Source organism: Argiope bruennichi, chromosome 2 (assembly GCF_947563725.1).
Source record: "Argiope bruennichi chromosome 2, qqArgBrue1.1, whole genome shotgun sequence".
NCBI classification, from domain to species: Eukaryota; Metazoa; Arthropoda; class Arachnida; order Araneae; family Araneidae; genus Argiope; species Argiope bruennichi.
The window spans coordinates 86,279,308-86,290,456 of record NC_079152.1 but is presented as its reverse complement, the minus strand read 5'-3'; the positions used below and the strand labels follow the sequence as shown (position 1 = coordinate 86,290,456).

Sequence of the window (11,149 nt, the reverse complement as noted above, 5' to 3'; positions counted from 1 at the left end):
CACTTAGTCATAAAAATCATAAAGTAATCATTTAACAATAAAATTTATTTAAATTATTTTAACCAGATTTATGGTGAACTGTCATGACTTTTCCTAATTTCTTGAAAATTGCTGTTGTTCCAACTAGTGGATTATTTAAAGTCGAAGTCACAGAAACAAATGAAACAAAAGTTGTAGGAGGAACGGAAAAAACTTTTTTAGAATTATTATCAGAAGTGTTGAAGTTTGAATACGAAATTATAGTACCTCCTGATGGTGATTGGGGTATTTATGAAAATGGAAAATGGACTGGTGTGATTGGAAAAGTGTATTATGGTGAAGCTGACATTGGTATTGGGAAAATCTCAATTACAGATCAAAGGAAGAAGGTAGTTGACTATAGCTATCCGTATGATGTGGAAGATCTCACTTTTGCTACAGCCATTCCGAAATATCTACCAAAAACCACAGCTTTTATAGCACCTTTTGATACTTATATATGGGGCACTCTTTTGATTACCACCATCATTTTTCTTATAGCGTTTCGCTTTTGTCAGAAAAAGAAACGATCATTCCAAAGAATCGTTTTAAAATTCGTCGGCTATCTTCTTTTACAGCCTTTAGACGTTGAACCAGCTTCGAAAAGAAGCAGTTTGTTAGTTGTAACGTGGCTTTTGACAGCCAGATTTCTTTCATTTTTCTATTCTGCTGCTCTTCTAGCTTTTCTGACCATTCCACAGGAAGAAAACAGCGTTCGGACAATTCCACAGCTTTCAGAAGCTATCAAGAATGGGAAGATTCAAAGTATGACGATTAAAGGCGCCTCTTACACGAGCACGCTGCTGAAAAATGAACAGGAAATGATTAAGGTAATTGCGAACCATATAAGAAAAAATAACTTTCTCCTTGAACCTCAAAAAGATTTGGTAATAAATTCGATGAAGGATGGTAAAACTGCTATTATAGCTTCAAGATTTTTTTTTAGTCGACTTCACGATATTTTCATTTCTGATGATTCCTTTTTCAGTCTAACTCGAGCTATTGTTCTGAAAAAAGGTTTCTGTTGCGGGCCAAAACTGGACAGGATGATTCTGAGAATTTGTTCTGCGGGTATTTATACAAAGTTGCAGGATGATGAACTTTTCCGAATGAAACTACCTGAAAGATTATACGCTTCATCTGTCCCTATAAACTCGTATTCCAAATTGACTCTTGAAGATCTTTCAGGTGCTTTTGTTTTTCTTTTAGCTGGATATTGTATATCTTTCTTAGTGTGTATTTTAGAAATACTTCCAATATTCGAATGATTTCTTATCGCAATTATCTCGAATAACTTTTTCAAAAACGATTTTTTTTCTTTTATAATTCAATAACTTATAAATTATAATGAATCTTCACAATTTAAATAAATTATAGTCAATGTGATTAATCAGTTATAATTAGTAGTAAATGCGGTTAGTACTAATTAGTTAAGCATTAATACTAATATGTTTATGAGATAAATGAATGATTTTTATCGGTAGTTATTAATAACTGATTAATCATTTTTAACAATAACGATTAATATATTATATAAATTCATTCGCTTAATTTAAAATAGTATTTTTCTAATGTAAGAAATAATACATTTAGTATCTTTATCATCTAAAAATGTTTCGTTTCATATTATACATAACTGTATAACAGGTTTTATTAATTATGAATTCATTAGTAATTTTTCTAATATAATTTTTTCTCTCAATTTAAATGTGTTTTATGGAGAAAAAATTTTTTAAAAAAATACAGTGAATCAATCTACAGTTTATTCTTAACACTGTATTATGATGCAAAAGATGCCTACATACTCTGAATCTTTAAAAGAACTTTAAATGGAAATTAATAAAACGTATTTAATGTTTTTGTATATATATATATATTTATCCCTCTGTGGTACAATCTCGAATGTGCTCTGTAAATAGTTGGCACTTTTGACTGTGTTGTTTATTTATGATAATAAGACAGTTTATCAAATGAATGGTAAGCTTACTAAAATCAAGCAAATCTCTACTAATTACAGAGGAGAATGTGTATGTCTTTAAGCGTTGTACGGACCCAACCATTTGATTTAGAGCTACCGAACTTTGGAAGGTGGTAATAAGCACTTATTGGCGACTTTTTTTTAAATTTTGATTAATCAGAAATTGAGCCAATTTTTTCCAAGATAACTTCCGAAAATATTAAATAAAAATAGTTTTCATAAATTTTTTTAAAAATCATCATTTCAATGATGTTAATTTTATGTATATATATATATATAATAATTAACCAATTTAAATATATTTTAAGCGCATATTTCATAACAATATACTTCGTTGTTTAAGTGAAATTGAAATCGTTTTCTTTGTTTCTATAAATATTTCATACTGGTTTCAGCCTATGGTTAATGGAAATAAAGTTATAATTTTCCCTAATAAATAAGCTTTATTTAATGTACATTTTAAGAAAATTTTTATGCTTACATTTAAGATTAAACTTCACAAGTTAACGATAATATTTTTTTTTAAAAAAAATGCTTCAATTTTTAAATATTACTACTTTTTAATGTAATATAATTGAATGCATAGAAATATCTTTTCTTCATCACTTGAAAATTGCTTTTTGATTTTAGTGAATTTTTTTGATTCTGACAATTTGTTTTTTAATGAAGGTCTGAATTATTATAGATTATAAAATATTTTCTATAATACAAATAAAATTTCAATGTTGTTCGGTTCTACGCTTTCTTATTACATTATAAATAAAAGTGCTCAGTTACATAAACTTATTCTGTTACTTATTCTGTAAGTTAGTTCTGTTTTCATATAAAGTTCACTTTTTATGAGGCACAGAAAATTAAGGAAAACTCATTGTACACTGAATAGAATGCCATAAAGCTTTTGAAATAGTACAAACATATCAATCAAATTAGAAATTTTAAAATAGTTACTGAGAAAGCCACCAAGAGCAAGCTTCATAAGATATTTTATTAAAAATTTTAGCAACCATTTATCCCGGCAAATCAGATGATCGCCAAAGATGGCAAGAAATCAATAAACAATTATCAATAATTCTATATTAATTTGTTTCAAAACTACTGTAGTTGACCTGGAGGCATTCAAATGAAAAACAATATTTAACTCTATTTTGTTGCTTTTAAAACCGATACATTATTAAAGTAATAATATTTGTTTCTTTTAATTCATAATCTGGTGAGAATAAATTCATAAAGGAAACTGACACTTGTAAGACATGCTAAGATTAATTTTATTATCATTTTAACCAAATTCATTTCGATGATAATATTTAATTTTATTAGCTATTTTATTCCATTACTAGTTGATATATATTCGACGTTGCTTGCGATTAAAACTTTAATACATAATATTTTTAATGCAAAACGATTTTTATATAAAATATTTAGCACTCAAATTATTTTTATCATCTGGAACTTTCAAATTTAAATGAGAATATTAATTGAATTGCTAATTTTTTTCAAATTCATTAATATTTGTTATATTTCTTAATTAAAATTTCAAATATGAATTAAGCATAATATATTTATAAATTTATTTTTCTTTATAAATAAGAATGGGAAATAAAATTTTAAGAATAAAATTAAAAGACAAACATAAAACTTTATCATTTTAATCTACGGAAGTTGTCTGAGTTCTAGGGATATCAAATTTAACACTGTCTAATTAGGGTAGAGGTCAAATTATGTGCATTAGAATATCTGTAAATTAATTATCTACTCCAGTGTGTAAATTGGATAAATATATTTCCAATTATAGCGTAGCAAACAAAAGATTCAAAAATTAAAATAGAATCATTTGAAATTGAAGATTTTAAGCTGATTTGTAAAATATTCACAAAAGTAATAAAAATATATTTGAATAGATACAGCTAAAATAAAATGCTTAGCATCAAACATTTAGTATAGTTTAAGAGATGATATTCTTGTTGGGGGTAATAAATTCAAACAATCAGGTTTGATTCTTGGTTAAATACATGGGCCTGGAATTAAACATGATTTCTAATTTTTCTGTGTATGTCTGATATCATCTTCAGTGCTTAATTAATTTAAAATTTTATTCATAATTAATGAAATATAAAAAAACTTTAATGAGCGTTTTGAAATAATGAAATTACTGAAAGCTAAAAAAATATTTTTGATATAATCCTTTATAGACTATTTTTGGCATGATACTTTATAGACTGAAACTACTGTTGTCTTCAAAGCTGTGTTTCATTTGCACGTAAAAGCTTTATATTTTTCCTTCATTTGAAATTGAAAGATGGACTTCTATTTTCCAGTAGGCATCGTCAAATCGATGCTACAAATTTCTAACTCTCAAAGTTCTATAATCATCTCAATAAAGGTAGTAATTTTTCGGTATTGATTGTCCATTTCATAGTAGTAATTTGTCAATCTAAATAAATAATAGAACCCTTTTAAAGCCAATAAAAAGTACTGCCAAAATATTTTTAAATGTAACAGATTTTAAAAAATAAAGGTATAAAATGGTTGAAAGTCTCGCCATTACATAGCAAAGGACTATTTATAATCTTCCTTATTTCAAAGATTGCAACTATTCATTTATTACACTGTGAAAAATTAATTAAAAAGTTGCACAAAAAGGAAACTGGTAATTTTTCAAAGATATATTTTGAATTTTAAGATTGTGTAAAAATGTTTTTTCTTTGAATATTTGCTCCAAAGTTACTCCGTACTAACTGCAAAATTTCGGTTGATTTCTAATTAATTAAATATTTAATTGAGTTTTGTAATTTGAAAAATTAGAAGTACTCTTTCTCCTAGCTTAAATAACAAGTATACAAAGTTTTGTTAAACTTAGTCAAGATTTTCAGAATTAGACGGGGAGCATGTATACGTAGCGACAATGATTTATATTAGAATATTCATTCATTTCATTTTTTGATTAGTTTTCAAATGTCTCGGCATTTAGAATATTTAAAATCAAAGATTAATTTAAGTATTGGTTTATGTCGAGCAGCAAGGCATTTACACATGATTTTAAGAACTCGACTTCAAACCATTTTCTAGGCTTGGCGGTTTTTCTGTACTTGGTAATTATTCACTAATTCAGTACCTCCTGATATTTAGATAGTGGCAAAATTTATTTTTTTCCGAGAATATTATTGCTATATAAGCACTGAAGATGATATCAGACATACACAGAAAAATTAGAAATCATGTTTAATTCCAGGTCCTCGTGTTTAACCAAGAATCAAGCCAGATTGTTTGAATTTATTACCACCAAAAAGAATATCATCAACCTAATATTATCTCTTAAACTATACTAAACGTTTGATGCTAAGCATTTTATTTTTAGCTGTATCTATTCAATATATTTTTATTACTTTTGTGAATATTTTACAAATCAGCTTAAAATCTTCAATTTCAAATGATTCAATTTTAATTTTTGAATCTTTTGTTTGCTACGCTGTAATTGGAAATATATTTATCCAATTTATACACTGGAGTAGATAATTAATTTACGGATATTCTAATGCACATAATTTGACCTCTACCCTAATTAGACAGTGTTAAATTTGATATCCCTAGAATTCATACAACTTCCGTAGATTAAAATGATAAAGTTTTATGTTTGTCTTTTAATTTTATACTTAAGATTTTATTTTCCCTTCTTATTTATAAAGAAAAATAAATTTATAAATATATTATGCTTAATTCATACTTCATTACTCTCGAAATCACAGGTATCTTTTTTGCATTTGTATTACCGGTAGTAAAATACCTAGAATTATTCTATCTATTTTTACTTGGGCACTATAGAATGCCGTGCATTTTTAAGATAAGTATGAAATGTGAGAAATATTATACATCTTCCTTAGACATTGTTTATAATACTTAGACATTCTGTGATAAATGCAAGCAAACTATGAAAAAAAATAGATCCGGTAACATTATTACTTAAACAGTTCATTCATTTTTATGTAAAGAGTGAACAAAATATCAATTTTATTATTTTATTATCATGGCCTCGACAAATAAGATTTTTTTAATTCTACTATGAGCATGTATGTGCATTACTGATTTATTTCTTTTAACTAATTGCGTATATGGGATTATTTTTTTTATTTAGCATGTTATCATCATGTAGGTTTTATCCATTATCGGAATATAATCTCAAACATGTATTTTGAAACAGTCTCTTTTTCTCTCATCAGAGGTATATTTATTGCATCGCTAGTTTGGCATTTGGCAATCTACAGAAAACGCCAAGAAAATGTGTGAAATATTTAATTGTTTCAAATATTTCCATCCAACATTCGTCCTTAGATAAAATGACTGGTTATTTTAGACATTGACAGTAACGTATTCACTTATATACATAATCGGAATTTTCTAATTTCTATAATCGGAATTTCTTTCTAAAATAAGAAGCTTAGTGCAAGCGTAGTACTTTAAAATAAGTAGCTTAGCATATTGATTTCTGTCATGTCATGTTCTTATTTTTCTTTGATAGCAGCAATTCATCTGTCCTCAAAAAATTATCAATCAGAGAATAATTCGCGGCAGCTTATTTACTTATTTCTAGTTGACTGATAAAATTTTATCAATGGGTGCTGTATTTGTTGTTATATCAAATCGAATTCCACTTGATTTAGCATAACTAATTTAAACTGAATGAAGACTTTAAAAAAAAGATGCCATCAGTATACGGTGTTTCTTGATGACCACCCAGCCAAGTACTGACAACGGTCATTGCTGCGTAACCGCTGTGATAAAACCAGATAGATTTCTTTAACCTTAGCATCATGTATCTTTAAAAGATGTGGTTAGATATCAATGCTCATTTTCTCCTTCTCAAGCCTTGTTTATCCTAAAGTAGAATCTGCCGTTATGTAAGCTGCGCACGCCAGCTACTAGACGTTTATGTCACATGTATTCTATATGACACAAGGTCTTTCCCATGCTGTTCCTAATCTTCCTTCATGTTCTTAGAAAATCATTTCCTGTAATGTCTTCGAGTGTATGTTGCTGTTTAAATAAATGTTTTTGATGTTTCGCAATACTCGCTGCGTAAATCTCCAAGAGATAAATTATACTAATAATGTATATATTTAGTGAAGTTATATATCCACCTTTATTAACCTATAATGTAACTATTTTTAAACTGGAGAGCATTCTTTGCTAATATTGTATCTCAGAATAAAGCATTATTTGTAAATGCAGTACGTATTAGCGAAACGTTATTTAGAGATATTTAAAATTGTTCGATTTAAGCTTCCTTCAGCTGGATTAATTAACAGGTCTTCCCAGTGCCTATTTATTCGTACTCTTTTATGTAATTTAACTTGATATATTTTGTAATCCACTTTCTGAAATGTTCGAATTTTGAAATGTTTTACACTTGTGTGCTCTCGAAGAAAATACGTTATTTTATGTATTAAAACTTAATTAATTGATTAATATAATTAAATATTTATTATACATGACGTCTCCAAACATTAAATTTAAGTAAGATTGGTTGCGAAATTTTTATAAGATCCGGAATGACGCTTTATTAATTAAATCTAAAAAGTGAAAAATAATGAAAATAATAAAATTCTATTTTTAATATATTTATATTTTTAATACGCTGCTTTATATACAATATTTGTTGTTTTTAATTTAGAACAGCTCGATATGTCAGAAAAGAGATCCAAGAACAGCGATTGTGATTTATCAGATAATATACTAAAATTGAAAAAGAAAGAGTAAAATTGAATAAAATATTTAATTTCTCAGACATGGTATTTAAAAAGATTTTCGAAATTTAAAGTATCGAAAAGTTGAATCATACTAGTACAAGGGAGAAATGAAGGCGGAAAGTGGAAGACTGATTCCTGACTTTGTGATATATTTAAATGACAATTAATTTAAAATTTTTCAAATAAAATGCATGTCATGCCAATGGTTGTCGGAAGATTTAAATTATTTCTTTTGATTCCCATTAAAAGTTGAGAATTGTTTAAATTCTTTGATGAAAAAGACATTTCAAAAATTATGTAACTTGTCAAAATCGGAAACAATTTTTGACTAAAAATTTCAGGGGCAATTTTATCACCATTTGCTTCAATTAATATTTTTATAACATTTATTCTTCTTCAAGACATTTAAGCTTCGGCATTTTTTCCCTTGTCATAAGAAAAAGCTTTAAGCTTCAAGACATTTAAGCTTTAAGTCAAGACATTTAAGCTTCGTTTCTAAAAAGAAAGGAAGAAATTTTTTTTAAATTATTTACTATTGAAATCTTAGCTACAAAAAAAATCTAACCCCAAAACTTTTCAAGAATACTGTCAATTTTCAGATATTGAAAATCTTTGGCGTTTTTACACCTGTAATTTGCGCTGATTTCGCCAAAATAGAAACGCAACGAAAGATGAAATAAGAGATGCTTAAAAATCAACAATACCCCAGTAAGTAAACCCAGATTATTCACGGAATTAGGAAGTACGATAGCTGCAGAAAACCTGAAATCGGGACATAATTTACCTGAAATTACTTTATTTGCAGTAAGTGTATAAACATAGAATTTTGACTTGCAATACATTTTGAAAAAGCAATACATTCTTGCTCTTAAAATTTGCTTGTTTATTTTTTATCATAAAATGCCTTTCTTCCAAAGCTGAAAGTAATTTAATTTTTTTAAAAATCTCTTTTAATTTTTTTGGGAAACAAAATTTTAATTGCGTTCAAATCCACCTTCTCTGCAATCTTTTTAAGGACGTTACTAGAAATGCTGCTTGATTGGCACATTTCGTAATATGTATGGCCGGAATAATTAATGCACTACAATTTCGCATCCTTCTACGTTTTTTATGTTTAAAGTATTCTAACTATTAATCATGGATCATTTCCTTCAAAATAAAAATTTCTAACTTACAATAATTGCATTAAGATCAAATTTTAGAATCATGAATCACTGAGAGAAAATGCATTAGAAAAGATCAAATCTCAGAATCACTGAGAGAAATTGCATTAGAAAAGATATTACTGAAAGAAATCGCATTAGAAAGATGAAATTTCGGAATTACTGAGAGAAATCACATTAGAGCGATCAAATTTCAGAATCAATGAGAGAAATCACATTAGAACTCTCAAATTTCCTAATTTTTTAGACTTTTTTTAAAATTTTTAAATTTCCTAATTTATTAGAAAAGTTTTTCTTGCTCTCTTATGACTAAAGCCATAAGAATAAAATGATGAATATTTATAATTCGTCTAATTTTCCGATTGCTTTTCTTAGTTTATAATTTCCAATCTTTGCCGATGATTATCTATATTTATAAAAAGAAGTGTATTGTATTTCTGATTGCAGTATCCAGTCTATATCATGAAATTTATTTTACGGATAATCTTAATGCAGATTCCCCTCTAAGCTCGAATTTCAAAATTCAATGCAGCTACAAATATATTTAATACCCACTGATATACCCAATGTTGTCCGAGATTGGATTATTTTCGTGTTTTTAATAATGAAATATTCTCTATTTGTTTAAATCTAAAAACGAAATTTCATTAAACCTCGCTTTTTTTTTCTCACAAATATTTCAGTATTTGTGAGTAAAATGTGATGTCATAAAAAAACATTGGTAATAAATTTCAAAACTATCGAATATCAATTTTTTAAATTTACAGGCATAAGCGAGAAAGTAAAAATATATTTAATATTAGACTATTCAGAATTAGCGCTTCTTTAAATTAAAGTTTTTTAAATAAACATAATACTTTTAATGTTAAGCTTTCATTCCTATCAAACATTTTGATTACTATTAACAAAAAAAACAACACAATTTTTTGTTATTTGTAATTGAAAGCCGCCAGCAAATTTCAAGAGTCCATTGATTTTCAACCATTTATCCAATCATCCGGTTATTTCTAAAAAAAAAAAAAAAAAAAAAAAAAAAGATTTTTTTGAAAATCCACAGGAACGTAATTTCCTTTAGCAGATATATATATATTTATTTAAAATAACAAGGAAACCATTGAACCAGTCATCCATTGCCAACTATTAGTCCAGTTTCACTATTTTTTTTCATATGAAAGCTCATATGAAAAAGCATATATATATAATATAATATATTAATGCTATGCTTATTAACATACTATGCTATATATATAAGGGGTATGTTACATGCTATGCCCTTATTAATATATATATATGCTCATATATATGTTAATAAGGGGTCACTGTATTTCACCCTCCAATTTCAAGAATAATCAAAAACATGAAACGTTTCTGCAATTTCCCCATGAGGAAATCTTGCAACAGAGTTCTTCAACTAAAGCCACTGGACCAATCATTCTAGATATGCTTTCAAGGGCCTGTCTCCATTTTTGAGAGAAATCGTAAAAAAAAAAAAAAAAAAAATCGTAATACAGTTTCTGAGGGGAAATGTCGCGACAGAGCTTACTATTCGATACCAATTCACTTCATATGAATATTCATGGTCCCTTGATATATCAACAATGGTCGCCTACTCGCTATCCATCTCGGTCAATTTTGTAAAATGAGGCTTTGTTACAGCCGTCAGGCTCAACTATAAGAATAATTTCACCAATTTTCGCCACAACTTTATGATTTCGCCTCTTTGAAATATTGCTAACCAAACAGAATACTCTATTATTGTATAATTTTTACTTATATTACTGTAGCTATTCTTCTATTATAAGTTTGTTTCCATACGATGTATTTAATCAAAGTTGGTTGATAAGACAAAATTAATTTTACTGTTTTCGGTGACTATGTTAATGACATAATCATGTCGACGAATTTTGATGCGCATCTCCTAAAAATAAAAATAAAGATGATGCTATAAATTATAAATGCGTTATAAATATTAAAATAGCTAAATTAGGTTTATTAGCAGCAAAAGCTAAAATCAAAATTTTGTATTATTAGGGTTAAAATAAAAGTTATGTTTTTGTTTTACTTTTATTTTTGCACATAATTTTAATTTATATTTTTGTGACTTTTTTTTTATTTTGCTGACATTTATCCAGTGATTCATATTTCGCTGATTCGTTGTAAGACATTTTTTCCGTCATCCCAAGCTAGCCTCAATTTTTTATTCTGTAATGACGAAGCATCCATTTAAAACTGGAGAGAGGAAAATTAGA

At 27.2% G+C, this 11,149-nt stretch overlaps 1 protein-coding gene across 1 annotated transcript; it reads left to right on the top strand.

The window, feature by feature from the left end:
• The first annotated feature begins 83 nt into the window (after nucleotides 1-83).
• Nucleotides 84-1,114, top strand: LOC129962240 (probable glutamate receptor). The gene is made up of 2 exons (XM_056075980.1): nucleotides 84-848; nucleotides 1,007-1,114. The coding sequence occupies exons 1-2, from the start codon at nucleotides 84-86 to the stop codon at nucleotides 1,112-1,114; spliced, it is 873 nt and encodes a 290-aa protein (XP_055931955.1).
• Nucleotides 1,115-11,149: the final 10,035 nt, after the last annotated feature.

Excerpts from the sequence above, each read along its gene's own strand:
- LOC129962240 (XM_056075980.1), top strand. The coding sequence starts at position 84 with ATGACTTTTCCTAATTTCTTGAAAATTGCTGTTGTTCCAACTAGTGGA. Across the intron at positions 849-1,006 it reads ATGAACAGGAAATGATTAAG|TCTAACTCGAGCTATTGTTC; the intron begins GTAATTGCGAAC and ends TTCCTTTTTCAG.